The sequence below is a fragment of the Phaethon aethereus genome (assembly GCF_964289735.1).
Source record: "Phaethon aethereus genome assembly, chromosome: Z".
Lineage (NCBI taxonomy): Eukaryota > Metazoa > Chordata > Aves > Phaethontiformes > Phaethontidae > Phaethon > Phaethon aethereus.
This window is the reverse complement of record NC_138577.1, coordinates 29749993-29774025: the sequence shown is the minus strand read 5'-3', so window position 1 is coordinate 29774025 and position 24033 is coordinate 29749993. Positions and strand designations below refer to the sequence as shown.

Genomic DNA, 24033 nt, shown 5'->3' with positions numbered 1-24033 from the left:
GGATGGGACTGGTGCAGGGCTGCAGCAGATGAAACGAGGGGGTGGGAAGGCACCCGAGGGAGTCAGACCAAAGCAGAGCCGGGGTCTACAGAGGTGCAGCTGTGGGACTAGAGACAAAGAAAACTTGTAGTAAATGCAAGGTAGAAGGAGGTGGTGATGAATCAGGCTTAAGGGCAAGACCAGTGTTGCCCATAGTGGAGAGAAGTGGGAGCAAAAGAAAGGAAAGTGGACCCAAGTACATTCCATGCGCTCAAGGAAAGCACTTCGCCGAAGGGATGAAGGCACATGCTTATTTGATAATTGTGCTTTTTTTCTGGCTTTGATGTTTTCCCTTTAGCTTTTATGCAAATTGTTTTCACAGCAGTTATGTGTTCACAGAACATTTAGCAAACAATTAAAAAGGGCATCCATTTCAAAATATTCAATCACTGTTCACAGAGCATTTAGCAAACAATTAAAAAGGGCACCCATTTCAAAATATTTGATCACACCCTGAAACTTCCTATGCTTATGATGCAAAACTTGGAATATGCAACTTTTCAATTTTTGCTGTTTTTTAATGACTGCAAGAAGCAAACATCAGTACATGTACTTCTTGCCATCCTGACTGAACATGTATAAAAATGGCTGTGCTAATAGTCAAACTGCAGTAAAAAATAAGTGACTATTTCCCTGTGTTTTGTGCTCAGGGGAGAACAAGTATCTCTGACTCTATCAGATAAGTGGCTTTTCTCAGATGCTCACTCTTAAAGTAAAGGTCGTATTTTTTCCTGCATTAATCAATAAGCAGCAACTTCTATTGAAGGGTAAGATTAGCATGTAATTGATCTGAAAAATTGATTTGAAACAGGTGCATTGCCTTAATTTTTGCTTTTGCAGCAATTCTGTATTTTGGTTCAGTATTCCTCTGCTTGTATTTTTTTATCTCGTCAGCTTTTATGAGTAAGAAGTGATGGATCTCGTCTGTTGTTAGGAAACTACCACATGAAACCGAAGTACTTAGGAGAAGACTTGAGAGTGTTTTATGACCTCCACCTTTTGGCTTTTGTAACAGAGTTGTGCCCTCCTGCTACTTAAGAAAATATTTGCCAAAGTCCAGAGCACACTCCTTTGTGTTGCATCTGAAGGACTGGCCAAAAGCTGGGGACAAAATCAATTGTTTGCCAAGGTCTTTGACTTAATGTTTATTTCAAAGCGAAATTACAGTTTAAAAGAAAACCAAACCAAAACCATCCATAAAATATGAAGCAAAGTTAATCAGCACAATAATGTCTGTCTGTGGTAACAGAGAGCTCAAAAGAATAGTTTTGATGTGTAAATGTCCCCTTTTGTTTCACAGGGAGTGAATTCTTGTGCCAGAGACACTGTTTTTTCAGGGTTGATGCTAACTGTTACTCTCTTTGGGAGGGAAGGAGAGGAAGCTTCACTGCAATTGAAGTTTTACCTGCGGGGTGCAAATTGGGACAGCGGGCGGGAGAGGGGTGGAGGTGTGCTGGCTGGCAGCAGGAACGGGGACTTGGTTTCATCGTCTGCTGAGTCTTTGGAAAGGCTGCTTGGGCCCGTAACTTTATGGGATTTCCGTTTCTCCAGCAAACGTTCAGGCGGGAGCGTTACCCACTGGCCGCAGGTTGCTTTGAGTCCAGCCTGCTGGCCAAACCCGTCTTCGGCAGGGCGGGGGGAAGCCGCTGCAGCTTCCTTCCAGACACCCCCGCACTAAACACCCAAAGGCAGAGGCTGCGGGCGTTTCCCCACGCTTCCCTGCCGCCGCTCTCGGCGGTCGCGCCAGTCGCCCCGGCGCGGTGCGCGGCGCGGGCGCGCTGCTTGCGCTGGGTGGAGCAGTGGCCCCGTGCCGGCAGCTGGCCACGTTCCTTGTGATCCTTCGTAGGAAGGGTGTTCTTGGGGTTTTATGGTTAGTTTCTCTTGATCATTTGAGTGCAGCTGTGTTTAATGAGCTGGAAAAGAAGTAGGTCAATAAAACATGTGTTCGTTGTTAGCAGAATACCTGTTGGACCATGTGTGTGTCTGTAATTGACCATCTAAAGCTTCAAAGCTTAGCACAAAGACAACTTAATAGAGAATTCATACCTAAATAAATTAATAGTAAGCAGAAGCAGACAGCTGGCAGGCGGTATGCCCTGCCAAGGTGAGACTGTGGGTATCTAATGCAGAGACAAGTTATGATTTCAAGTCAGTCCTATTTTTAAGTCTCTCTTATTGATATGCATTAAAAAAAAGGCATGCCAAAAATAGTTTAGAAGCCATGTGCTTTAAAGCCAACACAACTGATAATGTAGCCATGTAAGTAGGTTAAAATTTTAAGTTATTTCAACCTAGGGGCATGCTATGAACTTGATATTAAAGTGGTATGACTGGCAGTGTCTGAGCTTGAGGTGTTTTTAAAATCTTTTCTTTGATAACACCAATGCTAGAAATACTGTGTTTACTGGGCTTTAATAAAAGAAAAGACGGCTGCATCACCATGTGACTCCAAAACCTGGAGCCTTAAGCCAAGTATCAAATAAATTAGTTGGAACCATTATGGTCCTTTATGATAAAGCAGTTTCGGTGGAATAAATGTAATTTTTGTCTTAGCCAAGAATTTGGTCTAAATTTTCTAGACCAAACTTCTCTAAAGAATTATGAGGCAAAACTTGAAAACTGAATTGCATTGTTTTACCTAAGCCAACAACTAAACAAAGAACAGAAACATGCAGAATAATGGCATTTCCAGTAATTCTACCATGATTAAAAATCCGAAGTACAAACGTGAAGAAGACTTATGTTGCAGACCTTATTCATCATAGACTTTGAATTCTTGCTATTCTCTGTCATGAAACCGAAAAAAAAGGCACCAAAAGCTGATGAGACGAATTGACATAGGATCTATTATGATCTAATTGCTTATCTGCTTTTTGTGAAAAGACCTCCTATTCATGAAGGTGCTTCTTTGCCTAAGAAAAGCAGCTGCTGCTTTTTCACAGGGTTAGGCAGGTTAAAAGAGAATAGCAGTATTAAAATTCTCAGATTGATTTCCTGCCTTATTCAGTCAGCTGAGAAGTTCATTAGGCTCTGCTTTTCTTGGTAGCTTCAGGGTCAAAATATTTTTCCCAGCTTTTTTTGAGACCTGGTACCAGATTCAGTTCCCACTGTTAGAAAACAGATTTACTGAGGTGTGAAGGTCCGTTTTCTCGATGGTATTTGAGATCTCAGCTCCCAGTGGAACTGCTGGGAATTGTCCTCAGATCCTCAAAGCTTATTAGAAGATTTTTCTACATCAAGTGGTCTGAACCTGCACGGCTGCAGCGGTGTCCTGGCTCTTCCGCCGGCCGGCAAAGGGTTGCCCTGCCCCAGCAAGTCCACTGCTGCCGAGTGATGTTCCCATTCTGCCACCAACCATCAGCTCCGTAAACAGCTGAACCTGTGGTATGGAAAATCCATCAGAAATCGGGAGAGTCTTAGTAGGCACTAAAAAATGCGATCAAGATCAATCGTAGTACCTTTCTACCGGGAGGAAGGGGAGAGAGGCTGAGGTGCCCGGAGTTCCCTGGGGAATTGGCTGTCGCTAATGAATCTGCATGGGAACCACTGGAAGCATCTTTAGAGACAAAGAGGTGCAGTGGGATTTGCCGGTGGGGATTTTCAGTGGAGCTCATGGGAGTTAGGCTGCCATTTGCTATTGAACTGTAATGGCAAATGGGAGCCTGTTACCCTTGAATTCCTTTGAATATCCAAGACCTGGTAGACTTAGCACTGTTTTAGGTATCTGCTTGTGCTTTGCATTATGCATGAGTGCCAGTGGGGGGATTAAATAGAGGAGCTCTGCCATTTCAAATAGCTTTGACCTGAAGTTGATGTGTCAGCTGTCAGTCTAGATGAATTTGGTGTAAAAACTGGTACCAGTTATTACAAATAAATGGTAAACCCAAAACCTAACTCTGTATATTTGTTTTCAGAGGAGTAATGATTTTGAGAGTCTTTAACATATTTGTTGCTAGAAGTGGCATAAACCTCTCTTCATTTAATGAAATTTTACTTTGTAAAAAGGGCCAGCGTGTGACACAGATCTTTGAAAGTCACAGCAGATTAACTCAGTGTATATATGCAGTTTCTACAAAATCTGTGTGGTGAGTTGCCCCCCAAACCTCCCCCCCCCAGCTTTTTTTTTTAAACAGCTGGGAAGGAAAAACCCCCGAGCATCCATCCTGGCCTGACCTCAGAGCTGACCCAGCTTTGAGGAGGAGTTTGGAGCATAGGCCTCCTAAGAATCCCTTCCAACTTGAATTGTCCTGTGATGCTGTGAAATTTGGGTCAGAGCTGGCAGAGAAAAATTGAGGGTTTTCTATTAAAAGCAGAGACTTGAGAGGGTTTTTCTTCCTGGAGTGTTTCCCAGTGCCTTGATAATGTCTTCCTGTCCTTCCCGTAATCATCACTGTGGGCACTCCAGGCTTACCTGAAGAGCTCTGATCCACGGGGGAGAGAGAGCAGGGGTGAAGGAGAAAATCCGTGGCATTTATTCGATGTGGAAGTGCTTACGTCCTATGGCAACAGACAGAAGGTGAGAATCCGTGTGACTAATGAATTGTTTACTTGGCTTTTGTACCACCCCCCCACACTCCCGCCCCCGAGCATGGGCTGTGTTTGTTTTGGTGTGTATTGATCTGAGATTCCTGCCAATGCCATTGCTTTGTCCTTCGCCTTCCCAGCAGTTTATGCAATGCCACTGGTCCTGTCTCTTAGTGCTTCAGGAAGGGTAGGGTATGGTAGTTAGGATGCAGAATGCCACTTTTTTTTCCATTTCCCATACAACATCAGCATGTTTTTAGCCAGGAGCTGTCATTTCTCTGAGTTGGTGCCCAGATCACACTTGGAGAACTGAGATCCCCTCAAACTCCTGTAAAAGCTGGACTCACGTGCTGCAGGCCTGCAGTTTGTTATATTTAGGTTGCCTACAAAAGTGTTTTTATTTTGGGGGAGTAGAGTGTCTCTGCAGTTTCCTGATACCTATCCTCATGGTACCAGAGCAAAACTCATAGAAAACGGGGTGGGGGGAACATTGGATTTGTTTTTAATGTTGGATTTGGCAGCGTGTGTCCATGTGCATGAGACAATTTGTGATTTTTTTCCAGAATTTGATAGAAACAGCCTATAACTTCTTTTGAGAAAATTGGTGGGGGAGACAACAGGGAATGCCTGGGTTTTCCTGATTTAATGAAATGAGCTCAGGAAAAGCTGGACATAAGTGGTATTTTGTGCTGTACTGTAACACTCTGGGCTGAACAGGCTACACAGCCCCAAAATACCAAAGTGCTGTCACAGATCACCTAATGCCTGTCCTCCAGCTTCAAGCACATCCCTCTTTGCTGGGGAGTTTGACCAGTCCAACATTGAATGACTGGATTTTTCTGGTCTGCTGTTCAGTTTTGGCTAGGGTATACACGGTGCAGCTGAGCATCTGTCTCTGGCTCTTTAGGAAAAAGTTACCAGGAGTGTTGTAGCAGAAATAAATTTTGCATAACTGAGAAGCATTTAAAGGGTGTTTCACATAAACGAGTTGCACAGAAGCTCCAGGGGCCGGGATGTGGTGAGATGCTGACAGCCCTTGGTCACTGCAGAAATGGAAGAGAGTGGAGACCTGGGAGTCTCGCAGAAGACCTGTGAAAGGGTCTGAGCTACAGCTCAGCTTTGTTAAAGCTTTGGAAACCTGGGAATATTTTCTGCCCTTATATAAACAGGAAGGAAACATTGTCTTCCTTCGGCATACATGAGCAAAAGGAAGGCTGTGGCTAGGTACAGTCACCTTCGCTGGTCCTTTCTGTGCAAGGGGTGCAGGAGCAACCTCTGTCTCAGAGGACAGCGCCCAGCCCAGGCAGGAGGGGTGCAGGCAAGGGCAGTGGGAGCATGTTCGCTGGGTGCTGGTGTTGTGGGTGCTGGTCTGGTGGGTGCGCTGTTGAGCTGAGCACAGCCAGTCCGAGCATCACTCGGCAGGATGGAGGGGAGCAGAAGAAAAGATAAGTAAATGCTGAATTTAAAGAAAAGGAATCATACAAACCCATTTTGTTACAGTCACAACAAAGGAGGCTTATAAAAGGCCAATGGTCCTTATTTAGCTGTCTCTTGATCCGTACCGAGTTCTGACTGTCAGTCATAGTGCTGCAGAGAACGGACCTGGAGAGGGGCTGGGGAGGTTCCCGTGGGTGCCCCGGCTACCTGGGGAGCATGGGAGAGCTTCCCCGCTGTCACCTTCTGGTAGCAGCCCCCTTCGCCAGCCCTCCTCTGCCTCACTGTGTGCACTGATAATTTGTTTGTTTTCTCTCTCTCTCTCTTTTTTTTTTTTTTTTTGCATTCTCAGCTCTCAGAGTTCTTTAGTAGGCAGCAGCTGATGCTTTCAAGGCTGTTCTGGAGTTTGATCCCCTTTTTTTGGAGAGCATTTAAAGAGGAGGATTTCTCCCACCATTCTGCTTAGGGCCAAGGGCAGCCGGTCTCCCCGTGCTGGACCGGGGAGCTCAGGGGGAGGCTTCTTGGCAGCAGCCGCTGCTCTGCGTAACAAGAACCGCTGCTGGCTGGCGGGTCGGTCAGCTTTCCCCACTCTCGCTTCACCTGAGGCTGTTATTACCAATTCTGGCAGTTCTTCCATCCTCCCCGAGCAGCTGCTCTCGAGGCGCATCACGCTGCCGCCTGCGATACCAGCTGGTCTCCTGGCGCGGCTGCTTCCAGCATGGCACCGGGCAGGGAGACAGCAGGCACCTCCCTGCCGGCAAGCTGAGTGTGTCGGCCCGGGGACGCATTGTGCTTTTATTAGGCAGAGCCTGTGTTGAGTGCCACCCTCGGCGCAGCCGAAACCAGCCCCTACCCTCCTCACTTGGATTAAGCAGAACCTTTTCAACCCGAGAAGCCGCTTGTCACCCCAGAAGCAGCTGGGCTTTCATCTCCTGGGTGCTCTCCTGCTGTTCAGGTTCTCTGGATGAAACAGAATATTAAAAAAAAAAAAAAAAAAAGAACACCCAACCCCCCCCCCCCCAAAAAAACAGACAAGCAGCTAAACTAGCAATGAATCATTTATTTCTATAGTGACAGAATCTGATTTGTTTTTCCAGAACTCAGTTTCCACTGCTCAGCTCTTGCTGCTTAGAGTTTTAACAGTTAATGAGAAATGGTTTGGAAACAGCTACCTGTTTGGAAACAGTTTTAATTGGTGAAGCAATTACTGTTTAGTTTTGATGGCAGAAAATAACTACATGTAAGATGTTTCTCTTTCTTTTCTGGGTTTTTTCAAATTTGTAATTAGGCTTCTCCAATTATGTACTTCATAAACTTTGGAAACAGATCTTTCAAGTAAATGCTTACTGCCTGGTATTCTTATGCACATAACTTTGTTAGGGTGAATAGACTCACAGGACTTAAAAGGAATATTAATGTGGGTAAAATTACCCTGAAATGTAAGTGTTTAGAGGTTGAGGACCTTCCACTAGTTGGGCTCTTTTTAATAAATAAATAAAACTGAAGTATCCAGTTTCTTTGAAAAAAAGCAGACATAGGATACATAGGATATTTCTGGTTTCTTCTGTTGCTGCAATTTGTAATCTTTTTCTAATCTGGCTATCAAGAAGAAATAAATGCAAAAGTCATCTTTAACAAAGCAGGGCTGTTCAAGTAAGTTAGGGAGTCAAATCCTGCTGTTACATATTGCAAATAACTCACCTGCAATCAAGACTTACTCTGGATTTTCACCAAGGCTGAAACTTGATCCTTTAAATCCAGTGTAAAACAGTAAAAGAAAGGGAATTTGGGATTAATTTTCTTAACATCTTGTGTCATCCCACTATGACCAAGCACTGCTTGCGTATAAATACCTCGCCCCTGCCACCGACCCTGCAGTCTCAGCAGCCAGTATCACATATGTGTGGCTTATGCTGGGAGCTGAAGCCCCAAAGCCTGTTTGGTCCTCCCAGCTGTGCGAATATCAAAAGAGTAGAAGGTGCTGAAGGCAGCGGCAGCGATACGATGTGTTCCCACATGCCCATCGCATAATCATCTCCCACCGCTCCACCCGCCCGCTGGCGGGGAGCAGCCGGGCAGCCGAGGCTTTGCAGGATGCCAGCAAGCGTGCTTTGCTTTAAACTCCTGCCTCGGAGAGCAAGACTGGTGAAAGCCGCGTGCGTCGGGGGAATGCCAGATGTGGGCAGGTGTCATTTTGTATTGCCACCAGTTAGAGCAACGCGGTGTGTTAAAAAAAAAAAAAAAAAAAAAGAGCGCAAATATCTCCTTTATAGTAGATTTTCAGTGCCCATACATGTCTGAAGCGGTAGGGACCAGAGCACGCATGAAATGTCTTTTTAGCTCTTCGCATGAATGACCAAGGCTCAAAGGACCCCAGTGCTGGGTTTGCTTGCTTCTGGCGTTACCCATGCGATGGGAGGGGTGCCAAGCTTCCCTCCTTCCTGCAGAGTCCTTTTTGCAGAGGGAAGAATGAAAAGTTAACCCTCCTGATGCAATAGCAGAGGTCGGTCGGGCCAAGAGTACAGTGAAAAAGTATTGCAGCCTGTCCATTGTGGACTTCTCTCATCCCTAGGTGCAAGGATAGACGCTTCCTTGGTATGCAGCTGGTTTTTATGGTAAAAACTGCTTTGCAGAAATAAAGATGTAGAAAACCCAGATACTAAGGTGTAGTTCCTGAGGGCCTGAAATGGTACAGAAAACTGACTAGAGAGAAAACCCAACTGTAGGTTTTTTGGTTTTTTGTTTGTTTGTTTGTTTTAAAGTAATGCACTGATCATCACAAAAGCCTTTAGAGCTTAAAGCTAGAAAACAGGTACTTGATTCTCTGCATTTGCAGGAGAAAATTGGAAAGATAACAGATTAAGATCCTTGTGAAATAATTTCTTAGTGTTTGGGTGCAAGTATTATCTCCACGTCACACCTGAAGGATTGAGACAACAATAGAGTACCTAGTTTGTGCAAATAAACACAGATAAACTTGGCAGAAGAAGCTGAATGGTTATACATCTGCTACAGGCTGCAAGTGCCAGTCAAGTAGACTTTTAACTGGGTTTACTCAGTTGATTCTTTTTCGTCTGTGAAAGGAAGGCTTGCAAATAAAACTCTGTCATGATGGAAATGGTATTCATTTTACGTTTTTATGTAAATTTAATATTAATTTTACAAAATTAATTTAATAAAGGTACTAATTATGTGCTGTGTATTTCCCTCCAGCCCAACTCTGACAGCATTTATGCCTTTCCATTATTGTGTGTCTGGTTAGTGAAGTATGGGTATAAATTTCTTTTATTGTAAAAATAGCGACAATGATCATCCTTGGATGACAGTGGACAGACTTCAATAGATTTTGATAGATTTGGGTAAGGTACCTCTCACCAGGCTGTAGTATAATTTGTAATACAGCAGTGTGTTCCTTTCTAGATGGATGCAGCAAACTGGAAGATGGTGCTAATGAAAAAGTCAGAATTTGCTCTTTATGATGGCACAGGCATGTCAGAAGATGCATTGTCACATGTCCTTCTCTTGTGCCTTACAGATCTGAATGCATCACAGACCCAGGGTCCCCAAACAAGCATTCCGAACCAGGGATCCATCCAGCTGCCACGGGTAGACACACTGCTGCTGACCCATGAGCCTGAGAGCCCGCAGGATGCAGAAGGTGGAGGCAGAGTAGAGGAGAAGATTGTTTACCTCTGATGGCTTATTTCCTAATCTCAGTAGCACTTTGGAAATATAATTGTGTTTGCTTCTCTAAACGTCTGTAGTTGCTCTGGGTATGATCACATGGCTTTAAGGATAGTATTTAATATTCAGTTCAAGATTTTCCCCATGATAAATATAACAATTAAGTTATTTTGAAGCCTTTTTATTTTATAATCTTTAATTTATGACATGATTTCAAATGCATTGCAAGAAGCAATGGGTAGCAGGGGAGACATAACATTTTGGAATTGTAAAGATGCAACCAAGAGCTGTGAAATCTACTGCTGATTTTCTCTTGAGTCCTCTTTTTAAAAGGACAAGCTAAGAGAGATGGGCCTGCTAATTTGAGATTTCAGGGTATGGATCAGTAACCTTCTAACAGTTGTGGTATAACATGAGAAGACAGCAATGCAAGAGTGATGGTGTAGTCTTCGCTGAAATGTGCTATATGTACCCTTAACTACCGGGTCATTTCCCTTATCCCCTGTCTCAGGAACTGCTCAGAAGAGGATGTTTTTATAGTCTCAACGTAACTGCGTAATTGTAAGTGTTTGTTCAGGTCCCAAGGCTTATCACCATTTTGGTACTACTGCCAGTTTCTGTGCAGACCTGCAGTAAATCAGTTTGTTATTGTATTATAACTGTACCTCGTTTCAGTAAGTGCCCTTATACATTAAAATTCACCAGATGAAAACTATCTCACTGGTCAAAAGAAGAGAAAGGGGAAAAATAGTAGTCTTTTAGTTAACTGAACCTTTCTGAAACTGTGCTGCTTTCCCATGTAGGAGCCAGCTAGCTTCCTGCTTTCAGGTTCAGGGGATATCTGTGCATTAGGCAGTAATGTGACCTGTTTCGTGCCTTTTTGACTTTCAGAAATATTTGTATACCGCTGTCGAATTGAATAAATATTCTGTGCATTTCTGCAAAACTGTAACTTTGATTCATTGTCAGGTCTTCCAAAGAAGTCTGAAAACTTCTGAAAACTGAAAAAGGGGGGGCAGGATCGTCTCCTTGCCTGGTTTGCACTGTACCCTGCTGCAGGTACGCCGGCCTTGGTCCAGGCACATCAGCTGGCAAAAGCAAGGACGTGCCTACCTGAGCCGGCACGGGCAGCCCTCCGGACTGGCCAGGTGCCGCTTAGCGTGGCTGATGGCAGCGGCGCAGCAGGGATGCCACTGCACAGCTCCTGGATCAGAGCTGCCTCACATCTGCCCAGCTCACGGGGCAGAGGAGCGCAGGGTTGTCCCTGCCCATTTGGATAAGCCCCGAGCATCGTAGGGTTTCCATTTTACCCTAAGCCTCGCGTTGCAGAGGGCAGAGTTCTAGATAGATGTTTGTTTGCAAGGGTTTCCTGATGCGGATGATTCTCTTCCGGGGACTGGTGTGCTGCTGGGAATATTCAAAAGCAGGGCTTTCTGAGTTGCATCTTCCTGGGCTACCAGGCTAGCTGTTCAGCTGGTATCTTGGGCTAACAGCTGAGTGACTGGCCTTCTCGATGAGCAGGACCTGATTCCCAACTGGTATTGTTGTGTGTATCCCAACTGGTATTGGTGTGCCACTGTCATCAGGGAAAGACGGGGCCTGCAGATGTATCTTCCAGTTTCTATATCCAGCCTTCGAGACTCCTGCTCACCTGACAGCGCATCTTTAATATGTCTCCTTATAAGAGAAAAAACCTTTTTAGAATTTCTGGAAATGTTTGCCGCCTTTGCATTTTGCAGACTAGAATCAAAATGGGAATCCAGCCACTCCTAAGGGTCCTACAGTAAGGACAGTCCACAGCCTCTCTATTTTACCAGTCAGCAATGAATTCAGGGTTGCCATCTGGACAGCTTTTTGGCAAATTTCTGAATAGCCAGACCAGTTTCTTGGTATGCAGTGTGTCCCAGGATACGTGCATTGCCCAGGGACCAGCAGGAAACTGGGAAAAACTGAGTAGTTCTCTCCACAATTACTCTCTTTGCATTTTATTATGCCTTCGTTGAAACATCTGGTACTGGTTACTGTCAAATCCAAGCTGCTGGATGGATAGCTGCTGTCCCAGCCCGGTGTGGGAATTTCCGTGTAAGCATCTTGCCACTGGGAGAGGAGGAGAGGATACTGCTTCTCATCAGTTTTAATTGAAGGGCTGGGAGTCGAAAAGCGGCTGGCCAGGACTTCAGCTGTTGTGCAAATTCCTCAAGTCCCCTAACATCAGGCAGCATCTTATTTTGCTCACCTGTGTTTACAGTAAAACTTCTGGCACTGGAGGAAGGCAAAGGCAGGAAACAGGTGGCCTCTAGATTTAGGTATTTTAATTGTAGAAAATGTTTAAACTATAGGCCAGTACGGTCTCGGTAGGTGCTCTTTGTAACAAGATGTATTATGCACCCCTGAACTCTGTCCATTACTTAGGCATTTCTTAATGCTTAAAAGAATTTAAATGCAGACCCAGTGAGACTCAGCCATTTTAGCAGGCTGCATTTTCAATCATTGCCAGGCATATATTAATGATTCGTTGTCTTTTTTAATTAGAAAAATATATTCAGAAGTTCTCTCTCTCACCTTTATTACATTATTTTGAAGTGGGCTTATTTGCAAGGCCTGTTGTTATTATTTTTAACTCATCCCATATATTGTGTTTTCTTTTTGCCATGCTACTCAAGGCATCTTGCCTCCAAAATCTTAAAATCAATTTAGTCATTCATTTCAATGTTTAAATTAAAGGACCAGTCGCTGTACTGCAAATCTCTGCTGCACCGGGCTGGGCTTTCTCTTTCTCTTTGTTTTTGTTTTCGTTTTTTTTTTTTTTTTTAACTTTCTTCCATAATTTAACAAAGTGGGGATTTCTTTACTGTAATACCTAGACTTTGTCCTGCATTTTCTCCTTAATGTCTTTGTATGCTAGTAAAGCTGTCAGATCTAACAACTTTGAGAGATTTTTAAGGGAAGCTCGCAAGAAAGCTTTTTGCAGCAATACTATAAAAATGGTAAAGAAGGAATTAATGAAGGGCTCAAGTGTACAGTGGGCTGGATCCAGAACCTTGGATTTATGTATTCAGCCATTTACAGAGTGAGGCCAGAATAGAACAAACGCTTCACTTGGCTGCTGCTTGAGTATTAAGGTAAACAACACACTTTTAGTTGCAGTTTAAAGAGATTTTTCACAAAGCTCATCCATGTAATTTTCAAATGACCCAATTAAACACAGATTAGGCTCTCAGCAAAACTCCCCAAAGATTGTTTACTGAAGTGATTAAAAAAAAATCTGTTAATGTTTGCCATGTAAGGAACATGAATCATTGTACTTAGAGTGCCCTGTGGGCTGCATTAATTTATATGCCACCCATTCAATTTAAAAAAGTGAGTAAGATTTTTCATTGCTTCTTAATCAAGTAGGTGCAAATTCTATAGTAATGTGCCATAACGCCAGGAAAATCATGTTCGTGGTGGTGTTCATTCAGAGAAAAGCAAAGAGGCTGTGCTGTGGTAAGTAACGTGTACAACTTGCTCTGACTGGGTTTTGAAAGCAAAGGAGAGTTGCAGATGAGGCAGTTTTCCTTACACGTTTGATGACAAATGGGGAAGTAGCGTGACTGCTGGGATACCTTCTAATGAATATTCCGCTTGAAAAGAATTCCAAACCTAGGTGCTTCACATCCAAAACCCTCACTGTGCCCAGTTTGTATTACAGAGGTAGAAACAGCATAGGTTGTGGGGTATTAGCATACGGTAAGAGGCTGGATGTCTGCTCTTTCTTGTGGAATTGCAGTCGCTTGTAACTTTCTTTTGCCAAGGTAAATGGATGTATTTGTTGCTTTCTCATCCCGAGTAAAGATCTGTACATAGAAGCACTGCAGAAGTAGCTGTGAATATTCTTGGTAATCTTAGTCATAAGGACAGCTACCTGTTAACCTCCAAAAAGGTTTTCCTGTCTCACTTGCTGCTAGGTTCTAGGATAAGACTGTGAGGATGGCCTGAATTCAGTGGCTTGTATTTTGCATAAAGGCTCCCTTTCTCAGGCTGATGTGAAACCAGAGTGTTTTTTCGGTATAAAGGAAAAACCTCAAAAGATAACCTTGCTGGCATTAATCTAAGGTGTTGTCATTAACACAAGCCTTTTCTCTGCAAAAGTGCATCAGACAATGGACTGCTAGTCTTCTTGTATCAGCAGATCACCAAAGACCAAGAGGGTTGTGGAGGAATTTGCAAGTGTTTTGCAGGCCTGGTGGTCCAGGTACCTCATCTGGGAATGTCCATGTTTTTCACTGCAGTTTTTCACTGCAGAGCAGTGTTGGCAGCTACTCTATCCAGGTCAGTAGTTGGGTCCCAAATTCCCAGAGAGCTACGTTTCCTATCCTGGGGATCAGCTATGCAGAAGTTTCTTCCTTTTCTTCTTGCTCCCTCAGTCTCAGGTAGGGATGTTCCCACACCTTACATGGAAGGCCTCTGCCACAAGGGAGGTCTGTGGGACCCAGAGGATTCTGAGGTTGGGTCTTGAAATACCTTGGGTGGAGACCACGAGGAGAGAAAAGAAATGTGAGAAAGGCACTCTCGGTATAGAGAAAGCAGGAAGAGTCACCCTTACCATGGGATGTTTTCTAGGCTCCTTCATGGCACAAGCTTTTTTATTGGAGAAAAAAAAGTCAGTAATTATCACACTACTTATTGTTTGTTAGACTGATAAGCTGACAACTGGTTAGATGCCATATTTTTAAATCCAGTGCCAGATGGAGTGAGGATCAGCGATTTGTGAAAGTGACAGTGAAGCATGCAAGTTGAAACAAAGAATTTCTGCTGTGGAGGCTGCTTTGCAGACCCAAGGGAACTTTCTTATCAGCTTTCTATAAAGCTGCCAAACCATGCCTACAGGAGCTATGCAGAGATGTGAACCTTTTGCTAGCCCAGGTTACCACCGCTAACAACAAAACCCTGCACGGATGGAACAATCCCGTGAACTGAAGATGGCTTGTCAAGACCAGCATGAGTTTCCTGCCCTCTGTGCAAGTGAACAAACGGCATGCCTGCATTCCCCGTGTTCAGCTCATTCAGGATGCTCACGTCAAGCTGTAGACCTACTCGTCTTCCTCTTGAGTAGTGCAAGAAACATGAGAAATTGGTCTTGCTCCTGGTTAAAGTAATGCCGGACTTGGAATTAAAATTTCCTCTTTTCCTACGTGCACACAGTTGTCCTAGCATTGCTGAATGAATGTTACAACAAGCCATTGTAGGTCAATTATAAACTCCTCAAACCAAGGCCAATCCGGATACAAAGGCAGCCAAGAAGACAAAAATAGCTTTAATAGTACTGAACATCTCCTGCTTTCAGTCAGTGGAGGGTAACCATTCTCACCCTCTGGGGCCTCTCTCCAGCTTTTGATGCTGTTGACTGTGTGTGGTGTTCTGTATGTGCAAGGAGCAAGGTTTTGAAGTGATGTATTCAAATCATTTGTACTCAAAGTGAAAAGGAAAACATCAGAAGGAGTGAAAGTGCCTCTCTGCTGATGTTGCTTTCCTTTGCAGAGTCCCACACGAGCAGATGTGGTCTGATTTTAAACCTGTGTGCAGCCACCGGGTAAACTGACAAGGGGGCATGGACTTCATAAAATTATTTCCAAGTGCCTGATGCTTGAGTAATATCAAAACAGCTTGTATATCAATGAAGGCTGGACAGTGTCAATACTGCAGGTGAAGGAAAGACTTTGAGGATCCAAAGCTAAGGTGTGGCTTCCTTGGAAGCATGCATCAAATCAGTCATTTACTTTGAGATCTGGGAGTGCTTCTAGATGCCCTGTGGACAGAAAAAGCTTGCACATAGCTGTATCTGTGAGTAAGATTCCTTTCCTTCTTCCAGGTGGTTTGAAGACGCTATCCCACCATGGAAATGACGTCCTGGCTTCAGCTGACTTTCAGTTGGTATCTAGACTACAGCCATGCAAAATGTCTGGGCATTAAGTCATGAGACTGTAGGAAATCCTTTTGCTGCTCTTGGATGCCGCGGAACACGTCTAAAGCACATCAGACTTCCAGTTGTGGCCCAGGCTCTCTGTAGGAGATAATTTTCTTTAGTTTTAAGTCCTCAGTAAACATGTAAAGCTCCAGACTAGAGGGCATGGGTGATATTTTTCTGTGTCTGGCATGGCAGAATTTTTTACCATCAGGTGAAACTGAGGGGTACAGGAGGCAAAACTTGCTTGTGGCTGACCCACAGATGGGGAGCGAACCCCCTGAGAAACCACAGGTGCTTGCTAATGTTGCAGGTGAGCTATGAGGCATGTTCCTCCACATGGCCCTTAACAGGAACGGTGGGTGTGGAGGAAAGGGTTCCAGTTCTGGGGCTGGTACGCGGCTGTCAGCTTGGTAATCCAGAAAACCTCGGTGCGGGAGGACCAAGCCATTCGACGCCGCTGAAGCTGATGCCACAGGTCATGCTGGGAGCTGGCTGCACGTTCAACCCGGCTTTGCTGCACGGCGGGGCAGTGGAGCCCCTGGGGATCCCTTGCGTGGGTCAGGTCACCCCCCTGTCTGGCCTTTACCCCTCGGGTACCTATCTTGAGGTTGAATGGTTGTGTGCAGGCTGTGAAAGGAAGCTTCCAGCCCTGGGAAACTGCTCGTGGCGTGTGAAGTGAATGCTGAGCGCTGAAGGGTATTTCACAACACAAAGTGATTATTGACAAAGGGTCGGGCGCTGCAGATGTTTTGCTGGAAATCTGGGTTTGCACAGCAGAAATGGTTCCACTTCTAATTCTGACTCCAGCTGATCTCATTTGATTTACAGCATAATTTTTCAAAGAGATCAGGATAACAACTTTCAAGGACAACGTATCTGCATTGCATGAGACTGTCAAAAAGAGGGGAGACAGTTTAATTTATTTGTAAGAGATTAGTCACTTCTGTTTGTCCTCCAGACTGCATTGGAGTCTCACAAATTAAAAAACCCATGAGGTGGCTCGGACTCGAACATGCTTCTTGAATATTCTGAACATGACTAACAGAGTATGGTTTACAGACACCAAACTCAAAATATTCTCCCTTCTGGGAAATTTGGAGCTCAGAACATCAACTGAAATTCCCCAGAATGCAGTCCTTCCATCTATAATTTCAATTAAACGTAATTCAGTTAGTGCTCACCACTTAATTTCCTGATTGCCTTCTGATAAGCAGAAACATTTCCCTGAATGTTGCTCACAAGTTTCCAACCTATTATTTCTGCAACTTCTGTCAGCGATTCTGGGGTAATTACAGACATGGGCCCTGACATAAAAGAGATCCGAAGGCTGTCAGATATTTGGAACACGCAGACCTGAATCCTAGCTTGAAAGACTCAGGCAAAATGCTGCACTTCAATGCAACGTTTCTCAAACTCAGATTATGAACTGTCAGACAAAGTGATACAGACTCAAAAATAAGTGGTTGGGGAAATAGGCAGCACAAGAAATAGCAAAAATCTCTGCTTCTGTATAGTGTTCAGGGAGTTACTGATGAAAAAAATCCATATGGATGTTCTATGAAATTACATTATTATAACAATTTGTTATTATTTGATTGTGGGTTTTGTTAACTGGGATTTAGTGTATAATTAAATTACTGGGTAGCTCTAGTGCTGAAAGTAAAGCTGAATATGATGGACCGGGTTTAATATGGCGCAAGAATTCACGGCCAGGTAGCAGGAAGGATTGTCTTCATCCATGGAAAGGCTTTTCATGGACCAAGGATCCATGACTGGCAAAGGAGGAGTGTGAGATTGCACCGTCTGGTCCCGCTGGAGCTGCTAAACTCTCCTGGAGATGCCAGGCCTTGCCTCTAGGTCCACCACTCTGCTGTGACCACCCCTGCACCACAGAACCAGGATGCTCTGGGCCCTTCCCAGCAGGTGTCCAGCCGAGGCTCTTCTCCGCAAGGGCAGAGGTGTGAGTGTGTGGGGAGCTGGCCCACAAACCTGGCCCATGGTGGTGAGGATGGTTTCCCCGTGGTGCCAGTGTCCCCTCTATGCTAAAATGGGGGTTTCTTCTGTATTGCAGAGTAGCTGTGCACTACACATCACACAAGCAGCTTTTCACATATCTGGTGTTCTCTGTTGCATTGCCATTTCAGCTACTGTGGAAAGGCGTTTGGCAGGGATAAGAAGTAGTGCCTTCTGAAATGCAACATCTCTGTGAAAATTCAAAATTCATTTAAATTTTTACAAAGCAGCAAGGTCAAGTATAGTTATAATAACTGACAACATGTGTGTTGCTTAATCTTCAAAGCAAGTTTTACCTTTAGAGGTCCATAATTTACTCAGTAAATATTGTTCCTCTTACTTCAAAAGGAAGCAATAATTAGATTATCCCTGGACTCAGATTAACATTTAATTTGCACATACCTTCAGAGCAACATGGTTGTCTGCATACAATAGCAAAATAATTCTTTTCAACAGCACTGTATGCTGTCAGTGTTTAAAGTTGTAATTTAATACCCAGAGGACAGATATGGCATCCTACGAGATGCAAACACTTAGCGGTTTGCCGAGCCCAGCGTGCCCTCCATCTACTTGTCACTGGTGCACAGTCAAGGTCTGAAGCTCCTGTGTCCTCCCCACCTGCTGTTATACCCAGGTTGCTTCTTGAGTCACTTGTCATGTTTTTTTTGGTTTCTTTACACAGGGATAATTTCTGGGTTTACAGGCTGATAACTGGCAGGTGTGATTCTGGCCCCATGCAGCTCCCTGCCTGAGCCCCACCAAGGGAGCCTGGCTCACGGGCACAGGGGTCCTCTGCTGGCCCCTTCCCACAGCTGTCCTTGGGGAAGGGGCTTGCTGGGCATGTACGAGGTGGAAAACAGCAGGGACAGCTCATGCTGCCATCTTTGAGGCTGGCCTAAGGGGTTTTATCCAAACAGCCTCCCAGTGCCACACTGGCTATGGAAGAGACGGGGTTGGCAATGGTTTCTCCTGGCCTTTGGCCATCAGGATTGCCTTGGCTGGGGAACTGAGATGAGCCTTTCGTTCCTGGGAAGCAGGGGGTCCTGCTGCCCGGCTGGCAGAGCAGCCTGACACCGTCGTGGTGGAGACATCCAGTCCAGTCCCTCGTTCAACATAGCTGAAGAAGGTGCGGCCGAAAACAGAGAATGGGAGTCCCTTGGCCACCCAGCAACTGCAATAAGCAGCTCTTCCATTACCTGTAACAGCCGCTGTTATTCCAACCTCCATTAAGATTTAAATAATGAGGATCACATCTTGCCAAAGAGGAAGGAGGAAAGAACTTAAATGCCATCTTAAAGACCTCAAACCCTGCTACAGCACCAGAGCAAATGCTCATTGAGCACAGGGAGGGAAAAGGGGTTTGAAATGATGATTCGGTGGTTCCTTCGAGCTCAGCAGTATCCAAGAGACTTCAGTAAAGCAGCAAGGAGGCCTGAACTTCACATACACGTGCATGTGTATAAGCTAGCCCCTCTCTGCATGCATTTCCATGTGCCTGGAGCCTAAGCTGATAGGAAATACACCTAGGAAATACCTTTTTACTATCGATATTTTCATAATCGCCTTTATGATATGAGTTGCAGGTGCAGAATTGAAAAATATTCCTATTAATCTTCTGAAGCCTGAGAGTTTCTTTTAAACATAAAAAAGTGGTAATGGGATTCTTTTTAGGCTTTGAAAAAGAGCGTGTCTGCTTTAATGTGACAGCTTGAATGCCATTATACATTTTAATGAGGTAATGCATGAGGAGGGGTCAAGTAGAGCAAGGACTTGTTCTGTTCCCATCAACACTGACACTACATTACTAACACAGAAGTAATTCTGTGGCCATAAGTTGAATAAAATATGTAGAATAAGATGCTCTATTGAATATTCCAAGTCAGGGGAGTCTTTTGAGCATTGTTGCCATGGGGACTGTGTGAAGGTTGGATTAATTAAGGCCTGAGCAGATGCTCTGTAGTATGTAGTGTCATTTGTACTTTCTGCTTGTCATTAAGATTGGGGGGTGGGGTGGGTGGGAAACAAGGGACAAGAGAGATACCCACCTTAATTCGTGTGTGACAGCTTTTCAGGTAAAATGAATTATTGCTATGTGAAAAGTGGTGCTTCTACACCTGCTAAAGGTGCAGATTAAAAAAGAAAGAAAAAAGGGACTATCAAAATCAGCATCTAGCTGGGTCATCCTGATTCACACGAAAAAGCCAGAATCAAAGACACAAGCTTCCCTCCTTGGTCCTACAAAATTCAGGAGTTCAGAAGACCCGGTTCGCCTGTGGAATAGATTAAGATTGAAGAATTGCATTTAATGTTAGTCTAGAAAGATCAAACATATCATCATTTTTGGGGACTTTTATATGCATACATAAATTTATGCACGCAAAGAGAGAGGGGCTAGCTTATACACATGCACCTATACGTGAAGTTCAGGCCTCCTTGCTGTTTTACTGAAGTCTGTTGGGTACTGCTGAGCTCGAAGGAAGCACTGAGTCATCATTTCGATGTTGATGATTGTGCTCAATGAGCTGTAGCAGGGCTGGACATCTTTAAGATGGCACTAAATTCTTTCCTCTTTTCCTAATGGTGAGGGAGTAATGCCCAGTTCTCTACTGGTGCTTCAGCACGTGCCATGAACTTCGCAAGGGAGGTTTATTGGGCATAAGGGACCACACACAGGGGTGGCACCCTCCAAAGAGGGAGGTCAATGTGGTGGTGGGCATCTGCTCTTCCACCACTGCTCCTGTTCTCCCTCCACCTTCGCATGGGGAGGTGGACAGTCCCAAAAGTTTGAAAGCCTCATGCAAAAGCAAGAGGGAGGAAAACAGTCATAAGCTGTCCCATGGAAAAAACATTACCTGAACTTGGTATTTTGAGCCTTTAGGAAGTGGGAATACACTACTCTGTAGCAGTCGTGGTTGATTTGTGAATAACTGGTTGCACTAGGACTGCAGCTGCTTGAAAAAGAAATGCAAAAAGTGCTCACAGTGTTTTCTTAGAGTATTTCATTGAAAAGAAATCAGCTCCTCAGAACTGCACACATTTTCTACAGTGGGGGAAACGTCTTTGCAGTGTTTCCAAGTGTGATTTTGCAAAAGCCCGAGAGCTCCATGTTTTAAGAAGACAAGTGTCTAGCATTTCTTGATTAGAAAATGTGCTCCTACCACTCCTAGTAGTAAGACAAAATTAGGCGTTTTCATTTAAAGAGGTAGAGGGCAAGAGAGGTATTAAATAAAATATTTCTGTGGCACAATTCTCATCCTGGATCCAATTTTAAAAAATTGATTTCTAAGCACTTTTGGCAAAATTTCATACCCAAGTCTGCTGCTCATGTAACAATCAGGTACTTGAAACACTTATTTTTTAAAAATAGAATTATTTGTAGTATAAAATCCTCTGAATCGTCTGTGTGACTGAGGAATGAAAAGTGATGGATGTTTTTTTCCAGATTGTGAGAAATAACAGCCAGTCTAATGTATGCTGAAGCATGTCTCTTTCCCAGGTGCTCAATCCTCTCTTTCTCTCTCCAATTTGCCTGCTAAATCTGCTGCATTTTCCGCTCATTTCTTAATATTCAAGGATTATCTCAGATGCTCTTTTGGGAAATGTGGCTTCCTTAGGGTTATGGAAATAATTAGAAAAGATTACAGCCTGCTTTTTGAATGAGTCTAGATTTATTTCTGTTCTTCTTGTTGTTAATGAGAGGCTTGCTTGTTCGTTCTTTGATTTAGAAAACTTCTTTGCAGAAAGAAAAGTACAATCTAATCCACAATGTGAAAAAATAAATCTTTGAGAGAAAGTTGAAAAATCAACGGAAATGGCTGAATGGTTTTGATCAAATGAATATGCTTAAATTAAACATAGATAACCTTTTAAATAGAAAGGACTGAAATAGACCGGAGGTACTGATTCAGCTACCATGTCAATAGGAAAAGTCAGAAATTAAATGAACCATCTAGTAGGAGTGTCCCCAGATATGTGATGAAATTCAAGTAAATTTAGTTCTAGTAAATTTGCTCTGTCCATCCCCTAATCCTGAACCTTTAAGCAAATGAAACGTGTACCATTTCTGCAAGTATGTGTAGACTTATCTCTTTAGACATGTAGAAAAATTTCATCCAGAGGTTGTCCTAATACACTACTCCAAATTTTCCTTATATCAACAGTTTCTGAATACATGTGTTTAGTTACCAGCTATTTGATTTCAATGGCAATTTAGATGCTTTTTCAGTTTTAGGTAGGTGCCCAAATACCATTTTGCTCATGGTTCTTGACTCTGGGATTTTGCATGTTGTTGGCTGATCTTTTTCTGTCAAGAACTATTTTTCCTTTTGTTAGTAATACACAGTGAAATGTTGTTATGTTTTTATAATATTTACATGAAAGCCTTCCTACAATTCCTTATTGGATCACTTTCACATACCGTTCTCCTTCCTGGCCTTCAAATTAATCTTTACTTTCCCTGAGGTCCTTGCTTGTCTGTCTTCCTTAATAAAATGATAACTCTTGAAATCATCTTTTGTATCTAAAGGTTCTTGGAATATGCCTACACCAGCCAACACCATTATGAGCCTTCAGCTAGGTATAAATCAACTAGCTGGGACACTAGACGCAATGTAGCTGTGACAACCTCAAGCCCCACATGTGCTAAACTCCTTGGCAGGGAAAATGACCTGTAGTGAGTGCCATACAGCTGTGTCTGAAGTGTTCGTGGTATCCAAGCTAACTTGCTGAAATAGAGTTTGGACATTGTTAAGGTGTTTTGCATCTTCCATGTCAAAAAATCCCAGGGCTCTCTCAGGAGCTGTTTGGTACTAAAACTATTGAATAGGGCAGGGGTAGGCATTCATGTTCTGTATTTAGGCCTTAATTTCTTTGCCTAGCACTTCTTACTGAATTTATGACTGGACTTCTTCAGCAAGGCTTTCAATACGGCTTCTCCTGTCCCTCCTGAAACCAAACTGGGCAGGGTATTTGCCAACAAAGATAAATTCAAAGTCTTGCGTCTGTGCTGGAGCAATGCTAGAGAGCCGCAGAGGCAGGAATCTGGGGATCCAGATGCAAGGGGCCTGGAGACTCAGAAAAGGAGTGATTGGACCCCAGTGGCCCCGTTGAGCTGAGTCAGCAATGCATCCTTGCAGTGGGGAAGTCAGAGCTGCAAATTCAGCCATGTTAGCCAAAAGCATAGCCGGCAGGTGAAGGGAAGCAGTTATTTCCCTCCATTTGGTACTTGTGAGGTTATTTCATGGTTACTGTGTCCAGCTTGGGGACCCAGTACAAGACAATTTTTGGAACCTGGAGTTTGGGGGTCCAGAGGAGGATGGAGTGGATACTGTACAGGGAGAGTCTCAGGCAGCCACGATGGCTTAGTCCATGGAAGAGAGAGCTGAGCTGGGCTCTTACTGCTGCCTTGAGCTGCCTGACGGGGGATATAGAGAAGATGGAGGCAGACTTCTCTGGGAGCTGCCCAGGGGAAGGAAGGGCAGGAGGCAGCAGATGCAAATAGCAGCAAGGGGAATTCCCACTGCGTTTAAAAGAAAAGCTCTTCACCGTGGTGGGGGACACATGCAGGGACATGTTGTGTGGAGAGGCCGTGGCATCTCCATCCTTGGGTATTTTCAAAACAGATCTAGCCAAGACCCTGAACAGCCTGGCTGAACCTGGAACAGCCACTTCTAAAGATCTCTTTCCAATTAAATAACTCTCTGATTTTGTGAGAATTACAATTACAAATCTGTCCTGTCCCATCTTATCTACCAGCATATAAAAGCTTTATTATCTGCATTGCTTTACTAGAACCTTGGCGTTTCATTTGGGTTTTACCACCACCTTCATTCTGATTCTGACTTAGGAGGCATATGACAGATATTTACTGCTGTGAACAGACAAGCTTCTACTCTTATTTCAAATTCCATACTCTGCAATTACACAGAGTTATTTTCTATCAATACAGTTCTCATGGTCACCGTTCTTTACCCTGGATTTTATTACAGTCACTGCTCTCTGTAGGGGATGATATGTTACCGTGTTACCTTAAGTATAACACCCAAAAGGAGTTTTACTTCTCTGGATTATTTGTTTTGTTTCACCTTCAATTTAGCTGATCTTCTGCAGGCGGTAGGTTCAGGAGATGGGCTGGAATATTTTTTCTTAAAATATTCTTCTTGGACTGAAGAACACAAGCCTTGGCTTCACATGCTGTCTAGAAATAGTACCTAAGGCAACTGAGGATCTGAAACATGATAAACATCAGTCCACATTGTTTCATTTGTTTATCAAAGCTACAGAATAAAATCTTAGCTAACATAGAATTTGCTGCTGAAAGCCTGTGATCTTAATAGGTATTTTTGCACACAGGTTATGATACATACTCAAAGTAATTTGTGTCTCTTTTTTAT

General features: G+C 43.8%; 1 protein-coding gene across 1 annotated transcript in view; it reads left to right on the top strand.

The window, feature by feature from the left end:
• ARHGEF28 (Rho guanine nucleotide exchange factor 28) overlaps positions 1-9693 on the top strand; it is a gene marked incomplete at both ends in the record, with an annotated part of 118977 nt that extends 109284 nt beyond the window's left edge. The window contains one exon of the mRNA XM_082013625.1: positions 9533-9693. Within this exon, the coding sequence (XP_081869751.1) occupies positions 9533-9693 (161 nt within the window). The remainder of the gene's footprint in view (positions 1-9532) is intronic.
• Between the last annotated feature and the right edge of the window lie 14340 nt (positions 9694-24033).